Here is a 20,115-nt window from a genome sequence, read left to right on the forward strand (position 1 = left end):
AAGTAATTTCTGCACTTGATGCAGAAGTTAAGAGACAAGATATTCTTGTCTATGCTATGCCAGAAGTTTGGACAAAAATGCTTTTAATGGCCCCACACAGCCTGGAGGTCTCTTCACATACGTTTTGGATTGACTTCAAGATGAAGCAGCTTTACTGCCACCAGCCCCATGTGGCCAGGACACACCTGGAGAAATGACTTGGGCAGGAACACCTGATTTCCTTCTCTTACAGGTAAGGAGATGGGGACCAGGTGCTGCTAAACCGTGGACACAAGAGGAACCATGGTCAGACCACCACTCCCTCCTGGCTTTGCCAAGGGGCAAGGACGCTGCACCACCAGACCTAAGGCCATGCCAGGAGTGCTGCAGTGGCACACCAGATCCTGCTCAGAGAACTTAAAAATGACCCCCAGTGTCCCACAGTCTGCTTCAGCCAAGCAGCAGGGTCTCCATGGACATATGGATTAGACATCTCTGAAAAAAAAAAAAAATTGCTTGGTATTTAATTGCAGGGTTGGCAGGTGCTTCCATGATGTACAGTGTGTGGAATAAAATAACAGGAACAGCATCAATAAACACTATAGACAGTTTTCATCAGGAATTAGCCAAGGATTTAGAGCAAAACCATCATGGGGCACAAAGAGTATTGTAATAATGCTGTATTAGCATTATCTCTGCACACACAGGACAGCACTCGTTAGAAATACCTGAATGAATCATCTAATGGATGGGAATGCAGGACACTCAAGCACTAGCTGGGGTCCTGTGCTCATGGAAACACTGCTGAGGATTCAGCTTATCTCTCAGAAGCACAGAGCTTCTAAAACTCTGTTTTTCTGGAGTATCTCTGGACAGCGGAAAATAAAAAGTGGAAAAAGCCAGAGACAAAATTGCAGCTGAAGAGTTTCAGGTCCAGTGAAAGAATTCAATTTAGCTTAGGATGCTAATTTTTATTTAAAAGCTGCAGCAGTCTCAGGGTGGACTTCACAAGGGAGGCCAGGGTCAGAGCCTGTGCACTGGTAGGTCCCAAGGACATGCCAGCAGGGAGCCAGCATGGATGTGATGGAAATGCTGGAGCTCTCTCTGAGCATTGTAGCTTCATAAATCTCTGTAACCCCTGGAGGAAGAAGGATGTGAGACTTGCTGGGGAGCTGGCAACTTCCCAGAAGCCTTCCCTCTCCAATCTTCTATCCACAGGCTGTAGCACTGTGGTATTAATGCACATCCAAATAGTTCTTTTCTTCCCATGGCTGGGAGTGGTTTACTCCAGCCTCCTCCAGTGGTGCCTCTCCCACCAAGAAGTTGCAAGGACTTAGACCTGAGACCACCACAGGGAAACTTCAGGGCTTTCCTGAGAAAGTAAATGCTCTTGTTCTTCGTTCCTTTGTGGGAATTGGAAAAACAGAAACTTCTACAGACACCGAAGAGTTTAATCTGCAGCCTTGGAAGGAGCTTGGAGTGACGGAAAAATAAAGTACCCAAATGTTGAGTAGAAAAATCATAAACTTAGGCTTCTATGACTGCAAGTAAGAATATACCTTAAGTAAATAAGAAACCACATTGGTAAAATGGTGAAGGGTTTATAATGTAGGGGTGTGGTTGTGTAGAGTAGCTAAGAGTTCAGAAGTTATAATAGAAGCACATGTGTACAAAAAGTGTATAAGTGTATCAAAAGCCTATCAGACAAAAGTATCCACAGTGCAGTAGGAATAAATAAAGCTGATAGATTAGAAAAGCAAAATAAACCTTGTGGCAAGTGTCCATTAGATCGGAAAGTTCTATATTGTCTCATAACAAAGAACTTGTGACTACTCTGAGCTATGGCCAAATCCTTGCTCCCTTAAAATCTCAGGACCTCTGAGACTGATGTTAATCTGAGCAATAAATGGTTCTTAGCCTGAAAACCTTCCCATCCCCTCATTACTAGCAGCAATGAGGATATTCCTCGACTTCAAAGCCTACGTGTGAGAAGGTTTGTGACCTCCTTGCTTTCCTCCTGCCCACTTCTGTCCCCATGGAGCTGTGCTGCTGGAATGTTCAACCAACACTGCCAGCACAGAGAAGGAGCACGGGGCCCTGATGGACTCCTTGGCCACTAAAGCTGCCACTGGAACAGCTAAGGTAGGAAGTACAGTATTTTTCATGCTGCTTATTCCCTGAAAATGACATGGAGATCATGTAGCTCCTGTCTGCGTGTTTTCCTTCAACACACTGCCTCACAGTCTCCCATAAAATGCAATTTGCCAGACACACTGAACACAAACTGCCTCAGCTGCATCCTTTCATTTGGTGTCCATGGCTGCAGCAGCACCATAATGAGTTTGTGCAATACCAATATGCACTATGCTAAACAAGCATAAATCAGAGACATACAAAGGAATCACCAAGACAGCATCAGACAAGTGCAGGTAGAGAGCTCTGACAGCATTTCAGTTCCATGTGATTCCTGTAGCTGACATCCATCTGTACTGAGCTATGCACAGCAGATGCACTATTACCTTAAAGGAGTGATTATGTTATGTTTAAATCAATCCTCACCAAAAGAATAGTGAATGCACCAAGAAACTGACTGCTTCACAAAGGCTACAGAAATGTATGTGGCTTTCTGCACACATGTATTACCTCCAGAAAACACCTCTGGAAAGGAAACCAGGAGTGCAAGGCTTCCAGCTCAGCCCTCTCTGACCTCTCTGCCTGATCTGGGTCAGACAACTTGGCTCACAAACTGCAAACTTTTGGCAAAAGGTAATTCCAGCTTTGTATAAATGTTAGATTGTTGTACAATGCCAGAGAAAAACTCACAGCAAGTCACTGAAAAGAGGATACAGTCTTGCTACTGTCATAAAATTGAATTGCAAAGCAAAGCTCTCGCTGTCTTTAGTGGTACAAGACCACAGTTTCAAACCAAGATGGGAAATTGTGAGCTGAGGAAAGGAGATATCACATCAAGAATGTGATGGAGTCTCTCTGTATGGCAAAAATAAGGCCTGGGGTCTTTTTCTGCAGCTCTGCTGAGTTGAAGATTACATGTGTACAAGCAGCTGCAATGGTGTGCTGTGAAGTTGGGAAAAGGCTTTGTGAAAGTTATTTAAATTTTCATATAATAACACCGTCACCCCTAATGATAATATTAAAAATAAATGCCTCTGTTTTCATTCCAGGAATATCCCAGTGACCATGCTGGCTGCCCAAATAACTCTCTGTAAATAAATCTTTCAGAATATTAACTCTAGGATTTTTATTGGGATCCCCTCAGCTCTAGTGGGCTCCTCAACTAGGCTGGTACCAAAGACAGAGGGCAAAGGGAGCTGTCAAAAAAACAACATTTTTCAAACAAAGTACATTTTTCTACAAAGCCTTGCTCCTTTAAATGTGTCCCAATGTTTCCAGCAAATGTGGGAGTGGGATGAAGATAACAAACCCACTGTGTCAGACCCTGCCCTCTCAGCCCTGTGTTGGTGTAAATGGCAAACTCAGCTCCAGTGATTGACATCCCTGTGACAGTGAGCACCTTCCAAAGGTAACCGCTGTCCTTCCCTTCTTTCCTCAGAAGTCGGCAGGAAAAGAAACAACCTCTCCAGAGACAGCTAGTAGTAAACCTGACTTATTTCAGATCACTGCCAATTAAGTCTTGTAGCTACAAAAAGGAAGTTTCTCACTTATTGCTAAATTGTGCATCATCCCTACTTCATTGTCATTCAGTGATGCAGGAGAAATGCCACATTAATCCAGACATCTCCAGTTTCCTTGCCTTTAAAACAGTAGCAATTTCCTTTCAAAATGGCTATTAAGATCAGATTTTGTCCTCCTTACTCCCGGGAAGCGCTGATTTCCTCAGGAGAGGATAAGGAGCTTCCTTCAGGGCATGGCATGGCCAGAGCATGGACACTGGCTCAGGTTACATACTTGGCTCTTTCACTCAGCATCTTCCCTGTCTCACATTCTGTACTCAGGTCACACCTGGGTATGAATTTGGAACTACCTTAGCTGAGGATAAATATCCAAAAGGTGTCTAAGCCATGAGGAACAAACAGCAACATTTCAAAGGGACTATACTTAGTATTTAAACTGTGACTCTGGACCGAAAGGAGGCTGCAGAGAAAACAAGTCCCTAGTTAAAACCCACCTGATGCCTGTGTGAATGCCCTCACATTACTCATGCCTTCCAGCATCTCTTACTTATGTGAGAAGAGGTGGCAATGAACTGAGCCAAGCACAGGAACAGGCAGAGGAGGGAAAACAGATTCCAGACATCTGACTTAGCTCCTCACCTGCAGCAGGGCACAGACCAGGACAGGATTCAACACCCCAGAGCTCCCACAGCAGGGCTGGGACTGCTCTGCAGCTGTCAGGACTTGGTGGGTAAAGAAAGTTCCAGAAAGGAACTTATCCTACAGAGGCAGCAATGTTCACCCATGCTGCTCCAGTACCACGAAATGAAGTCTGGGGGAAGAGCTCAGATTTATCCCTCTCCCTCAGAGGGCTGGAGTTCTGTGAGCTGAATTCCCCTGAACACTCTCTTAGCCTCAAACCCCAAGGAAAATGAAGAGCATTTCCTCCCCTGCCAGCATCTGCCAGCACAAACACACATTTGGGAAGGGGGGGCTGTGAAAGCATTACATGCAAACAGGAAAAGGGGCTGGCTTGGAAATCTGCCTTCACTCACAAAAGCTGCATTATCTGCATATTCCAGCTGCCCTCAGTTACTTCAGTGCCAGCCCTGCCAAGACAACAGGATGGCAGCACCAGGGCTGAACACTTCCTGGCCACAGCACAGTGCAGATGCAACACTGCTTGACTTCAGCAGCCTCAGCTGTGCTCTCAGGACAGGCAGCTCAAGCTGAGCCTTTGTTCACTCAAGGCTGGGCTATTAATTTAGAATTCACTGAGGCACAATGAACAGGGAGCCCAGTGACAACATTTTTATAGCCACTCTCCTTACAATGGGAGCCTGTAATTCCCAAGGCAGTGCTGGCCTCTGTTTGATTGCTGTACTTAAATCTCCACCTGTGCTTTTATAATAACCAATATTTTCTGTCAGAGCTTGCTCTTACTCTGTTGGAATCAATTCTTGTCCTGGAGGTGTAGATAGGAGGAGGAATGTTGAAGGCTTGAGGAACAAGATACTCTTCAGCATCCATCATGTCTTCTAGGTCTTCCTCATCGAGAAGATTTTGGAAGAACTTGCTGTCATTTGGGCTTGGGAGCTTCATACGATCATCTCCCTGAACAGATTGTATTGAGAGAGGAAAAACATCAAAAGATGGATTAACTTCCCAAAGAGAGAATTTCAGCCTTCCTAATGCCCTGGCAGCCAGGCTGCAGGGACCACACACGCTGCTTTGTTTGTTCAAAAGCACTATATCCACATAATTTGTGGGTTTGTTTTGTTGGGGTTTTTTTTGTTGGGTTTTTTTTTTTTTACTGGGAATATGATGACAAAAAGGGAGTAACTGCACAAATCAAGCAAAAACATGTTTTTGACATTCCTGTGATTGAGCTTTTATTCTTTTCTCTCTCTTTTCCCCATACAAGATCAGTTTCTGACCCAAGTTCTGACGTATTTTGTGAAATATCTCAGCCATTTAGGCTCAAATAGGAAGGGTGGGGAATAACAAGGAAACTGTTGTGTCTGAATGTTTGCTTTATTTTAATTGGCACTTTAAGGGACTTAAGACCAGGCCCATCTCCCCCAGCCCTGGAGCTCCAGAGGAAAACTCCCCCCTTGTTCAGGATCCTGCTCCAGCAGAAGCACAGCTGGCACTGCAGGAGGGCTGAGCCACCATGGGATGGGACTGCTGCCACCTCCCTGACCCACAGGGGGACAGGGCCTGCTCTGACTCTGGCAGTGTTGTTTTGTTTTACTGCATTTTTATTTTTATTTTTAGGTTTTATTTTTATTTTATTTTTAATTTTTATTTTATTTTTCTTTTTATTTTATTTTTATTTTCTTCCCTAACAAAGAACTGTTATTCCTACTGCCACAGGGCAGATTCATGGGATGAACCCATGAAGGATGAACCTTTCCCAGCCTTGTCAGGGGGTTGTGAAGCCTCCAGAGCCCTCAGAGTGTAAGGAGAACTGAGAGGAAAGCTCCTCCCTAGCATTAGAGCTACCAGTGTGACACAACTCCCTGTCTTCTAAGAAACTTTCATGTTTAGGCTGTGAAAAGAATCCTGCTTGTGATCTCAGCAGTGCAGGGAAAAGACTCAGCCTAATCAATTTTAGAACCAAGGAAGTACTTGCTCTAAAAATAGATCCACTGTCTGCCAGTGGACAAAATCTGTAATTTGTTCATGAGGGAATGCAAAGCACTGAGCAGCTTGTGAAGGCAGAGACTGTATATGTGCTCATAAACATGAGCTTAGGAAATCAATTTCAGATTATTATTATTATTATTATTATTATTATTATTATTATTATTATTATTATTATTATTATTCTGACAGTGTGCATTTTACTTCATGCTTGTATAACACTGTGGTCACTGTTTGCTTTAGGTTCAAGAGCACCTTGAACTTCAAAACATTCAAAGCCAATGCCCCTAAGAGTTGGGTGTTGCAGAAAAAAATGTTTTTCCCACCCCTGTGATGCTGCAGGGTTGCTCACCTGAATTACCAGGTATCTCTGAGGGTCTCGAGCCATTCTAGAGAATTCAGCAGCCAGCTCCTTGAATTTTGGCCGACTGTCAGCATCAATCATCCAGCCTGGATGAAAGATGAGAAAGAAAACAGTCAAGTGTCAAGGGTGGAAATCATTCTGGTTTTTTTTCAAATGCACAAGGTTGAAGTGCTTGATAGCTCTGGCTCAAAGAAAAGTTGCAATAAAGAACCCAGAAGAATGGAAAGTCAGAATTCTATGATGCATGAAAGGGGAAACACCTGGTTTTGGCCAGACTAGATTGTTCCTTACTACATGGAATTTTCCCTAATTTGCTGGGCTCCTCTCTGTCCCAGAGACAGCAACATCACCTTGCAATTTTCCCCATCTTGCACACTGGCATATCAGCACTGACTGACTTTTATTAAGGATGTGTCTCACCACATGGGACATTTTTGCACTCAACAAAGCCCTTACACAATTTAATTTCCACCTCTGTGCACAGTACAACAGTTTTCAGAAAATACTTAATTTACTTGTAGTTGTCCTTTCCTTTTATTTTTTTTCCAGGGATTTTGTGTACAAAGCAAAAGGGAAAGGAGTATATATGATGGATGAGATGTCTGTATGTTAATCTCACTTAAATTAAGCCAGAAATATCAGACAGATATTTCTAATTCTTTTTAAATTAGAAGCATAACCTTGGAGGATACTGTCATTAGAGGGGGTATCTTGGAGATAAAAAAGTTGGAAGGAACCATATGCAGACTTTTTTTCCTTTTTTACTAGAGTAAAAATATTCATAAATTTTTGTACTGGACTAAGAATGATAATAAAATAATCCTCTCTCTAGCATTTCTTCTATTAATTTTACTTTTTATTATTAATATTGCAACCATCATTCTTGCTACTTACAATAAAACCTTTGTGATTTCTTTCCTCAATATTTAGAAAAGGGGTTTCTCCTCACAACCTTCTCTGGCTGGGTATCCATGTGCCATAATTATTTTAAATATTATCTTTTTTACATCAGACTCCATTGTCATGGAAATGACAAGGGTTTACAATAACAATCATACAATTTTGACTTCACAGCAAGAATGTCAGATAACATCTGACAGTAATGAGAGGCTGAGCTAACTCGGCCCTTCACAGCTAACAATTGCAAAACTGCAGAAGATGTGCAGACAGTGTTTAAATGGATTTTACAGAGTCTTGGCAGGCTTTTGTTTTGCAGCAGCATCTTGCCCCATTCCCAGCTCTGTCAGAGACTACCTATGCAAATGTTCTAAACCAGGGTCCCTCTTGCAGCCAGCACAGGGGTATCAAAAGTGCCAATTCCTTACACTTCACCATCACCATATAAACATCAATGGTGCAGATTGGGGGCTGGGGCAGGCGCTCTCCCTTCTCCAGCAGGTCGGGGATCTCTCGGGTTGGGATTCCATCGTAGGGCTTCCCACCAAAGGTCATCAGCTCCCAGATGGTCACCCCTAGGAAGAAGAAAGAGTGTCAGTGTTTGGGGTCATGTCAGAATCTGTGGCACTGATGATTCTGAGATTGTAAAAAGTCTCTGTCTTTCAGCCCTGTTGCCAAAGAAGAAGCCATAATTCATCTGTGCTGTTTTCAAGGTTGTTTATTCTGTTTATCTCTAACATGTTCTGCTGCCCTGCCGCAGGTCTGTCCTGCAGGGCAGCGTGTGGGGCTCTGCCCTCAGTGGGATGTTACAAACATTAAATACCACAAACTACCTGTGCTATATTTACAATAACGTGCCAATATCTGTCACCTACGTTAAACAGTCTGTCCCCAGCCTAAACCAACAGAAAAATGCCAACACTACAGTGAAACATGGAGGGCATGAAGAAGGAGAAAAAGGACAAAACACACCCAATTTCCTCCATCTTGTCCCCTTTGAACCCCTAATCTAGAATCCTAAAATTTTACTTTCGCACTCTTGCCACACTTAATTATTACTCATATCAAACACGCAGAGCTTGTCATTCATCCTGTAAGATTGAAAACTCTTTTCCATGCACAGAGATCAGAGACAGTGTCACTGGGGGCTCTGTACAGGGGGGTTCCTGACCCCCTGCCAGGGTCCCAGGCCTGCCAGGGCAGCCAGAGGGAAGCCCTGGATTCCCACAGGGTCACACTGCTCAGATTCCCTCACAGCAGAGTAGCCTGGCCCAGGTCTGCACTGCAATTTCTTCTTCACCACCAGTGCCTGGAAAAACACTGAAGTGTGGACTGGGGGGAGATGAGCAAGTGGCTGTGCAGTGCCTAGCTGCCATCTGGGCTAAAACCAGGACAGTCTGCCACTTAAGAACTCTGGAAAATGGTGAAACAGCACTTTGTGGCAATGTCCAAAAGCAGCTTCCCTCGTTTTTATTGGTGTAAGAAATGGCATGACAGACCTGAGGCACATGAGAATGGTCTGAGACGAAGGGAGGTAAAGTAAATGGGTGCAATAACAAAAGAATGCATCACACTCTTTTACCAAAAAGGGAAATGAGTGCCTGATCTACTCTATTATTTTAAGGGAGAAAAGCACAGATGTTCCCTAAACTAGAGCATCAATTTCCCACAAAGGTACAGCACTGAGTAACATTAGGTCACTGGCTTTGCCTTGGAAGCCATTCACAGCCACTTCTATCATTTTTCCCTTAAATTACCTTATGGTTCTGAGTTTATCATAGTGCTGCACTACAAACCCAAGATTCTCTTTCAGAAAAGCCATAGGATTTGTTTTGGCTTCAGAGCTGGAAATTAAGATCATATATCATAAGCAAAAGAATTTGTGCTCAAACAGAATCTTACATATTGAAAATGCTGCTCTCACACTGTTTTGTTTAACTTTTATTTGTATTGCAAAGGTCATTCTAAGCACGCCTCAGATCAGTACTATATTTTGACAACTGCCATGCTAATGTGAAAAGTGATGGGCAAAATTACCACAGAGTAAACCACATTTATTTCACCCTCATTCATCTCCTTGCTGATATGAAATAACTATTGTTAATATTGTTAACTACTGTCAAATGCTTATGGTCTTTTCCTTTCTGATTATAGATGTTCTGGGCTTCCTGCACTTAAAATGAATTTCATAAATGAAGACATATTTTTTTCCTGAGTGATCCAGGGTGTGCAGAATTTGAAGAGAAAGAGCAGCTTTACAAGATCAGTTGAACTCTCCCAGGCTCTTTTCAGCTGACTAGAAGAGGGCAGCAACCCAGCCACAGCAAACAGTGTCTTTTGCTGCTACCCACAGGTAAAAGTGAGTAATGAATAGAGCTGTACACCCTTCTGGTTCAAAATGATATGGCAACAGGAAATGCAAATAGGACTCCGTAGCCCCAGATATTGCTGCAAATTTCCATTTACAAAGGTATACATGATTTTATTAGTAATAGCTATACCAGATAAACAGGCAGAGACCTCAGCAGATGCGGCAGACAGCTCGTCTGAATTACCATTAGCAACACTGAATGAACACCTCATTTCTCAAATATCACTTTTTCTCACCGTGTGTAGCTCACCAATTCCCAAGTTATCTGTGAAATTAAATAGATGCTTGTTCTAGTTAGTTTGGAGAGATTGTCTCTTCCTTTTCTTTCTCTTGCCATATTTGCTCTGTATTATGACAAATTCCCTTTTATCTGACTCTAGGTAGAGAAAGTCCCATAAGCCTGAAAATGTTTTTTGACATTCATGGTTTTTAGAGTTGAGCTTTTCAAAGACTGCTGAAAATTGTGACCTGCAGCTGTATTTTTATGAATCCATGGCTAAGCTGAAAGAGGTCTTCTTCTGTCATCATAATCAGCCAAACTGCAACCAGACCAGACCTGGAGGCACTCACCCCAGCGGGGAACATCATGATAAAATATTTCAGTGAGCAGGGAAGTAACACAGGAGACAGTAACAATTGCTGCTTGGAGTTACACATTTAAAGGGGGAAAAAAAAAACCCAACAAAAAAAACCCCAAAAAAACCTGAAGAGCAAATGCCTCTGGAATTAACTCCTTTGAGAAAAGAGGATATATTTAACATAGTTGAACACAACTTGGTTTAATGCTTTAAAAGACACAAATTTTTAAACGAATCATGTGAAGATTTACCATAGCTCCACACATCACTCTGATGGGTGAATTTCCTGTAGTGTATGCACTCCAGAGCCATCCACTTAATTGGCATCTAGGGAAGGACAAGAGAAATGTGACCTTAGAAATACGTTATTAAAACAATACAAACAGATCCTCTGTGAAGACAACAACTTTCTCCTTGCCTCCTTCAATGGTGAGATTGAAAAAAAACCAGAGGAAATGGCTTTTCCTGCCCTCTAGAATGGGGCTGTGCCTCATAAGACTTGGAGGTGGGAAAGATGAACCAGTTACCTGCAGAACTTGTGGTATTTACTGATTCAGAAAGTAATAGAACAACCCATGTTTTCATCAAACCTTTGTAAAGAGGGACCGACACAAAAATGGCATATAATTCCCCTAAATCTGAAGTGCAGCAGAGAAGGTGGAATGCAGGAGCTTTTTTTCCTTCACAGTGTGGAATCTCTGCAATCTGAGATAGCAACACTGAGGCCAGGTGTCAATGCAATGACCAAAACACGTCACCATCCCCATCATCATCAGGGTAAACAAGCAGTGAGGAGAATTTGCCGTGCTTTTTTGTTAACTCCTCATATTTGTTAGAAACTTAGCGATCCCAGTTCTCTGCATCAGCACAGCAGTGGGAAAAGTTGCTCCCCAAACTAAGCCAGCAGCTCCTCGTTCATTCCCGCGTCAGGGAATCTTCTCTCCTGACAGAGAAGGGTGTGCAGGCAAACCAAGCCTCATTCTTGCATTCCAACCCATCCTCTTGAGTTCCTGTTAAAATGGGATTCATGGTGTTTCCCATTCTTGAGCTGGGCTTAGCAGGCACAGCTGTTGCCTCAGGTTTGAGCTTTTCTATTTTTCAGATTCTGTGCTGTTTCAGTGTGTGGGTCTGGGCTTCATATTAGGAAATGGTGAGCTTTCTGCACAGAGTAGGGAGACAAAACAATTCCTTTCCTAGCTTGGGGCCAAGGACAAATGATCCAAATCTCAGGCCCAAGAGCACAAACAATGGTGAATCAAAGAGAGAAAAACAAGCAGGATGGGACTTCATAACCTAAAGCTATAATTGCACAATTAACTCCAATATGCAAATGGACCAAAACTTATAAAAGTGAGACACCCTGTGACCGATTGTCCATTTTGTGACCATTTCGGTCCATCTTGGGTGTAGCCCTGGCTGGGTTCTTGTGCTGCCCAAGGTGGATCCATTGAGGAGATCCTTCTAATAAATCCCTACTTTATTCTTTAACTCTGTCTAACCTGTGTTCTAGGGAAGTACCTTCCCAAGGCATCACAACCTTGCAGTCTGTGAATTTCTCATGGACCAGCACTTAGGAGATTTTTACCTGGCAGGGAGGGACTCTTATGGGTTGCCTCCAATTTGGAACTGTGGAAGAAGTACTGGAATAAACCAAAGGGATGAGTAACTGCAGGCAAAATCTGAACAGATGGTGGGTGTAAAAGCAGAGGATGTGTCTTCATTCAAAGCCTTATGAAACTACCTTCCATGAAGTTCACTAATGAACACAAAATATAGAGTTATGGCAAAAATAGCAACTTTAATAAAGGCTGCCTTAACTCTTGCAAAGACAGTTTATCCTCCCCCACTAAACTCTGCAGAAGTGCACTGCTTTCATTCCCATTGCACCCCAGATGTGAACAGTTGCTGAAGGAGCAAAGCTGCCTTGTTCACTGTGGGATAACTCAGGTTGGAAGAGATTCAGGAGGCCTCTAGTCCCACCTCAGGTTCACAGCAGGTTCAGCTACCTAGGAGATAAGGCCAAGTTGTCCAGTCTAGACTTGAAAATCTTCCAGGATGGAAACTGCATCACTTCTGTTGACAACCACTTGATTGTCCAGTCTGAACCTCCCTTAGCATGCTCTCAATACTGGTTTCACAGGATGCTTTTCTGGACCTAGGGAGTGACACATCTGCCATAAATCCTTCTCCAGAGCTCTCAGCAGGGTAACAAGTCCAAGACACAGCTGCCAGGGAACAGCTAGTTTGCAAGGATCAACTCTTTTTCTGTCATTCACTGTCAGATGGAGGGAAGAGGCTGAGGGCTTACCAAGAAGAGGATTACAGAAATGAGGGAACAAGGAAGAAGCTGCCAAAACCCCATCTTCCCTGTCCATGGGGAAATGGGAAAGCACTGGTGGCTCCTCTCAAGCTCTTCACCTCCTTGAGTGCCCTGTCCAGGAGATGCAGGGGCAGCAGCTACCCAAACAAGGCAGCAGCTCATCCCAGAGAACAGCACACGTTGGCAACAGCTGCTTGTCCCAGGCAAGGGCACGAGTGAGCACAAAAAAACCACAGATAGCAAGGAGACAGAAAGCAGACTGAACATCCAGGAAAAGGAATGACAGGTGAAGCAAATCCTTTGGGATTCTGTGACAGACTGAAATGGGGAATTTCAAGATGTTTAGGAAGCACCACGTACTTACTGCCTTCTGAATTTTATCATGCATTAATGTGAAATTGGCAGAAATGAGGTAAGGCACTACATGGCCATGGTGTGGTTGGCTGAAAGTAATAGGGGAAAAGATGTGGTTTCAAAATTATCCTCAGGCTGGGTTTTACTGGCCTGGCATTCAGCATGGTACTGGAGAGGTAGACACATGACATAACATATGCAGGCTCTTCCAGTGTGATAGAAGAGCTGAATTCTCAAGTTCTGTGGTCTTCCCTTTTGTTTTCACAAAAATTACTTGTCTGGGAAAATGGGACTACACGTTATTGAGGTGTATACTGGCCAGAGAAAGGGGCTGGACAGGAACACCCCAGAACATCCAGCACTCATTGAACCAAAGTGTTCAAAACAAAACACAAACTGGAGCATGTGAAAAAATGCTAATTCTGAGTGTGAAAACTGCTCGTACAATTATATTTCAATACCTGGAGAAGCTCACTGTGGAAAAAATGAGCAGCCTTTATGTGTGCTTTCACAACAGAGTTCTTCTGCAAGGCAGGGCTTTGCTCAGTCACTGACAGACTCTCACACACATACAGAAATCCCACAGGGATTTCCCAAGGAGTAACTTCAGGAGGTTTGTCACAGCATGGCAGATTTACCTCCAGACATGTTCAGTTCTCACCTTTCCCCCATCAGCATTGTACTCCTTTTCATCCCCTTCCAGAAGCCTGGCCAAGCCAAAGTCAGTGATTTTCACGTGGTTTGGTGACTTCACCAGGACATTACGGGCTGCCAGGTCCCGGTGCACGAGTCTCCTCTCTTCCAGGTACATCATGCCCTGTAGGAATAGGAACAGTACAATAATGCTAATAAGTCTTACATGGTTCTGGAGAGATAACTTTCACTGGTAACTTGTAAAATGGCTGGTTCAGTTATGAGTATTTACAATGAGAAAATGGACTAGAGGGCAGAAGTTCAACATTGCTCTTGCTCTGAACAGAGCCAGGATTAGATGACCTTGAGTTAGTCCAGTGTGAATGGTTCTATAAGATTCAATTACCAAAGAGAAAAAAACTAACAAAGTAACATATAGATAGCTCTTTTGCTTCATCAAACTTAAGATCTGGAAATGTGAGACAAAGAAAAGAAATATTATGGTCCTTGTTCTTCAGACAGGAAATGTGATGACCATAAAAAATAATCAATTTAGCTAAAGCCCCCCGAAATTAGACCACACTGGGAAACAATCCCAGCTCTGTCACATTCCAGACAAGTGTCTTTCATTCAAGACAAAGATTCTTGTCCATCCTCAAATGGTTTTTAAGATGGTCACAAATTCTCACTATCCTCAGTGGATTAGAAGGAAAACAATTCTTTATCCCAAGTGCTGCAACTCCCTCACCTTTTCACTCCCTTAAAATATTGCCTGTAGTATTATAATAAGGCATTAGATCAATGGCCCTTTTTTATGAGCATATATATTCTGTTAGAAGTATATTCTGTTAACAAGCCCATCCAGCTGCCTTTAAAGATAAGGCAACATATACTCAAACTGCCTGGCCTTAACCTTATTCTTATTCTGATGGGAGACTAACCATCCACCAGCAGTATGGAAATTTGCACCATGCTTTGTGACACTGAGATCAACACCAAGGCTTGGTCTTATTAATTATATAACACACAAAGGATAGTTGGGCAGGGTTACAAGCCTATAATTTCATTAAAAGACATTTATGACATTAACCACCATTATTAGAACTTAGAAATGAAATCACACACTTGACAATTGCCTTTAAGGTATCTCTTAATATATTAGCTCTGTATAATATATATGATAATTTTTAAAAAGCCATTGCTGAATACCAAAGAGATCATATTATCCCATAATACAGATGATAATTCAGAGAGTCACACATAGTGATTAAAATAACCAGATTACTCAGTGCCACGGGCCAGATTTTATTATCCCTCCACAGCCTGAGGAGCTCACAGGTACCTGTGCCCACACAAGCTGCCTCCCATGGTCTCTGGCCCCAGCCCTGGCACAGGATGCCAGGGAAGCTGTGGCTGCCCCATCCCTGGAAGTGCCCAAGGCCAGGCTGGATGGGGCTTGGAGCACAAAACATCAAAACAGGCTTGGAGCAGCCTGGGATAGTGGGAGGTGTCCCTGCCCGCGGCAGGGGGTGGGACTGGATGGGCTTTAAGGTCCATTCCACCTCTAGGATTCTATGAAAGCATCAAATGGAGCCCTAAACTGGTTTTAGGGGAAAAATTTCAGTGCAAACACCAGTAAAAGCTCTGAAAATATGTGGGGGATAAACATATTTGTTTGGCATAAACAGTATTTCATGCAGTCAACATGAAGGGCTTTTAAAGAGGACACAGGGACTCTTTGGCATAAAGCAACTGAAATTATTCTTTAGAAGCACCGCTATTTGAGGCAAACACACCCTCCTGCCAAGTGCAAATCAATATTTTTGGCTTTTGACCATCAGAATCGTAAGTCTTTAAAAGAATCATGTTTTTTGACATCAGTGTTTTTTGACATCAAATTAAAAGTGCTAGAAAAAGAGACAAATAAATCTCATGGGCTAAATTGTGAGTCACACAAGAATCACACCATGATACCAGTTGATGAGGGAATTCTGTTGGCATCAGAATATATCAGGCCCAAATAAAATTATAATCTTTAACAGATTGACTTGTACCTATCATCACTGAAACAATATGAAAATGTTGCAGATGGCTTTCAGCCAAAATGAAAATACAGAATTTGTCTTGTGAAAATCAGAACAGATGACCTGTACCAAGGCTTTAGTCTCCTGTTTCTAGTTAATGACGTCAGGAATGGATGGGAAGGTGTGCAAACACATCCTTCATTGAAAGAGTTACACAACCAAATTCTCAACCACACCTCTTTGGTCTTACTTTACTGTCTCTAATTTCAAGCATTTTTTTAAACCTATAGGCTAAAGCTTTAGGACATTTCACTCTTTATTCTATTAATTCACTTCCATTTATTCCAATTTTCTGCTATTATTTAGTATCATTTTAGTAAGAGTCTATTTCGTTCATCCTAACCCCACACTCTCTCAAGAACTAGAAATATGTGTAATCACCAACACCTTGCATTGCTGCTCAGCAATACCAGCAAAACCAGCTGGTTTTCTTTTCTCTTTTCTTTTCTTTTCTTTTCTTTTCTTTTCTTTTCTTTTCTTTTCTTTTCTTTTCTTTTCTTTTCTTTTCTTTTCTTTTCTTTTCTTTTCTTTTCTTTTCTTTTCTTTTCTTTTCTTTTCTTTTCTTTTCTTTCCTTTTCTTTCCTTTTCTTTCTTCTTTTCTTTTCTTTTCTTTTCTTTTCTTTTCTTTTCTTTTCTTTTCTTTTCTTTTCTTTTCTTTTCTTTTCTTTTCTTTTCTTTTCTTTTCTTTTCTTTTCTTTTCTTTTCTTTTCTTTTCTTTTCTTTTCTTTTCTTTTCTTTTCTTTTCTTTTCTTTTCTTTTCTTTTCTCTTTTCTTTCCATAAAGAGGGCAAAAATAACTGTCTGTGGATCACTGCAGTTTGCTACACCCCTGCCAAACAACCTTCTTGGGGCTGCCTGCCACCTGTGTTATCTAAAAGCCAAAATCAGCCTCTGTAGGGTTGGTTGGCAGCTACAAAATCCTCTGCAGAGCCCATGGTCTGCAGGAATGTAAATCCTCTTGGGAATACCCAGTGGAACCACGTTTGATTTTCCTGATGCCCTATCAACAAGCTTTAAATGTGGATGCAGAAGTAAAAAAGAATATATGTATATATAGAAAAAAAAAAATATATATAAATATATATATTATATATATAATACATATACATATATATTATAAATATATATATGTATATATATAATATATATACATATATATATGTATGTATATATTTTAAACAAATGAGACTATCCAAGTGGAAGGAAAAAAATCTAAAAGGGAATCCTACAGTATTCACTGCAGCGATACTGTCTAAATACATATTAATGCAGAGGACCACTATCTGAAGACATTTTTGAACCTGGCAGGGGAAAAAAAGCTCTATGTGAATCTTTAATAGTTTAATATGATATAGAAGTATGATAAAAAATACACAGTTGGTGGCATCCCCACCCAAAAAACCCATGAGAGAATACCAGGAGGACACTTTATGAGTTGAACAGACTAAAAGTTATTCATTAAGAGCTATGAAAAAAGATCTTTTTCAATTTTATTAAGGAGTGTTTATAAATTCTCTGGCACTGTGAGAGCTTTGGAATGGTCACTTGAGGTACAGTCAGGTTTGCTCTTTTCACAAGAAAAATATCAGACCTGAAAATGAGAAAATGTGCTGGCAATAAATGGAAGTGGGACAGTGGAAAGGAGAATTTGTATAAAAAAATCCACAGCACAAGAGAAGACAATGATCTGGGACAGCTTTCTGATCTTTCTAAGTGCTGAACTTCAGTGGAGAAAAAATCAAATTAGGTTCATAAAGAATTAGGATTTCCAGTGCTGTGGAAGTATGAGCAAAGCTAAGCTGGTGGAGGAAACAGGAGAATAAAAGGATTTTTTAAAAATGGAAAATTATTTTTCTGGCAAATCAGGGGTTTGAGATCTGCCTTGAAGTTGTGGCCATAATTTGCTGTTCCTTTACTTTAGTATAACCAGTGCTACTTCCTGCTATTGCTGTAATTTGCCTGAAAGCTCCTTCCCTCAAGTGCCTGGATTTCATCTCCAGAAAAAAAAAAAAAAAAAAAAAAGAAAAAAGATAATTCATTACTCAGGACAGAATTCAAACAGGTATGTAAGTCATTAAATGCAAAGTCCTTTTGGGATAATTTCTGGAGATGAACTGAAGTGTGTTGAATCCCTAACTAAAGTTTAACATATGTCTTCTGTCTTGCACGACACAAGACATCATTTTGCAAGAACAAATCCAATTTTAAAAGTAAGTATCAAGGCCTTAACCTGACCCAGTGAAGGGGATGCTGCCAGCCCGAGCTGGGGACTCACTCACCCCGTGCTAGGCACACATTCTAAAATTAACCCTCACCCATTTGTGCTGGCTTGTGGAGTTTTTTCCTTTCACAAACAGGACAGGACTGCTGGGGTACATTCCTTGAGCTTTACTGCAGCATCAGCCTCATTGCATGGCTGAGACAATTGAAAGATGGCAAAAGCTCATGCATAGCCAGCAGCAGCCAAAGATTTCTTTGTTACAGAGCATTTTAAAAACTTTCTAGCTAACAGCACATTGCTAAAGCTCACAGACAGTTGTTCTAGCCAGTCACTAAAAGCACAGGTACACCTGCTTCACACAACGCAGGCTTGTCTGCTCTCTATTAACAACACACAATTCTTCATTATTAAGCATAAAAACCTTCTACTATCTTGCTAAGCATATTTTTCTGCAGTCTTAAGGTCTATCTTGGCCAAGCCTAAAACCCAAGCTATTTTTTCATATCCTTGCTTGCTATACTATTGTAATTTTTTCTACCTCCAGACTTTGCAGCTGCTGCTGATTCGAAGTTTCTCTGCTCTCTCTATTCCTAAGGCCTGCTTTTACAGCTTTCTGGAAATCATCTTACCTTTACTGTTTCCCACAGTGCGATGCCCTGGGTGGGCTGGCCTGGGAGCTGGCACTGGAGGTCACCTCACAGGCAAGGGGAGGAAAGGGGGATGCTGCCAACCTGAGCTGGGGACTCTCACCCCTCGTGCCAAGCACACTTCCACCAGCTCACCTGCCAAGGGCTCCTGAAAATGTCTGCAGCTCTGCCAGCCCTGGTGAAGCTGGCAAGGCAGAGCCAGTCCTGCAAGCTCAAATATTTAGGAGTTCAATTCAATTATAGGGGATGAGCTAATCTCTCTCTCTTTGGTAAAGGGCCGACAAAGAAAGCTTATCTGATAGTCATGTATTTCTTCCCATCTCCTGCTCACTTGATAAGTTCTCAAGGTTTCACTTGTCTTCAGTTTGAGTTTGAAGCAATGTGCCATTAATGTGCAACAAGCTGTATCTCAGGGTAAAAGTGCTTTTATCTCAAATTCAGATGCACAAAGTTGATACAACTATCTGGATTTGCCTGCAGTTGCTTTGGTCCTGTCCACCTGAGCAGGACCAGGTGACAGAAACTTTGCCAGATCTGCCATCTGAGCAGGTGTGACACGAGCAGAGGGGACCCTGCTGATAATGTTTTCCTCACAGTCCTGCTGTGACTTTGCTAAATCTTTTCAGACTAAACAGTTCAGAGTAGACAGAAGCAAGACCAAGACACCTGTACTTGACTCAAGAGATGGGATCCCAGTGCAGCTGGATTATTGTCCCTATAGAAAGGCAAGCAGTGAAAAGCCAACTCCTGCACAGGTAACTTGAGCTAGTTCTGCTGGGAAAAGAGCAGTGATGCTTTGAACTTAGGCCAGCTTTACATCTCTCCACGTGTGGCTCACCCAGAAGTACAAATTCTGCCTGCTCACACACGGGCTGGCTCAGCTGAGGCACAAAACTGGGATGAGTTGGCTCCACACCGACCACAGGAGGACACACACTACCTGTGGCAATACAGGAGTGCCAGCTGAACATCAAAAGAGCAAGTCTGGATAAGAAGAAGTCAGCACCTGATATTTACTTTGCACCCACGTGGCAGCTGCGGTTTATCTGTTCCAGAAATAGGAGTCCAAAAGCCTGATTTACTACATTGCTGAACTCCATCCCAGGACACAAAATAAAGATGTTGCTAAAGCACAACAGGTCAAAACAAACTCAAGAAGCCAAAGTGAAGGGAAAGAGGCTGTGAGGCTGATTAGATGAGAATTACAGGAAAAATGCAGTCTATTCCAAAATGACAGGTGATTCATAAAGGGAGAAAGAGTGGAGAGAAATGAGAGGAGAAGCAATTTCATAAGCTTATGACATTTCAATGCTTAATTGACTGGACTGAGCAGAAATTTTGATGGGCCCAGACCCACTCCAATCTTAAATTAACATCTCAGGAATGTCAT

At 42.1% G+C, this 20,115-nt stretch overlaps 1 protein-coding gene across 4 annotated transcripts in view; it reads right to left on the minus strand.

The window, feature by feature from the left end:
• The window catches only part of ERBB4 (erb-b2 receptor tyrosine kinase 4), a 587,866-nt gene that overhangs the window by 18,080 nt on the left and 549,671 nt on the right, over nt 1-20,115 (minus strand). For all 4 annotated transcript variants that reach the window (XM_041717639.2, XM_030278010.4, XM_041717640.2 and 1 more), the window contains exons 21-25: nt 13,803-13,958; nt 10,719-10,794; nt 7,947-8,093; nt 6,610-6,707; nt 5,055-5,225 (exon numbers count right to left, since the gene is read on the minus strand). In XM_041717639.2, the coding sequence (XP_041573573.2) occupies nt 5,055-5,225; nt 6,610-6,707; nt 7,947-8,093; nt 10,719-10,794; nt 13,803-13,958 (648 nt within the window). The remainder of the gene's footprint in view (nt 1-5,054; nt 5,226-6,609; nt 6,708-7,946; nt 8,094-10,718; nt 10,795-13,802; nt 13,959-20,115) is intronic.

This window comes from Taeniopygia guttata, chromosome 7 (assembly GCF_048771995.1).
Source record: "Taeniopygia guttata chromosome 7, bTaeGut7.mat, whole genome shotgun sequence".
NCBI classification, from domain to species: domain Eukaryota; kingdom Metazoa; phylum Chordata; class Aves; order Passeriformes; family Estrildidae; genus Taeniopygia; species Taeniopygia guttata.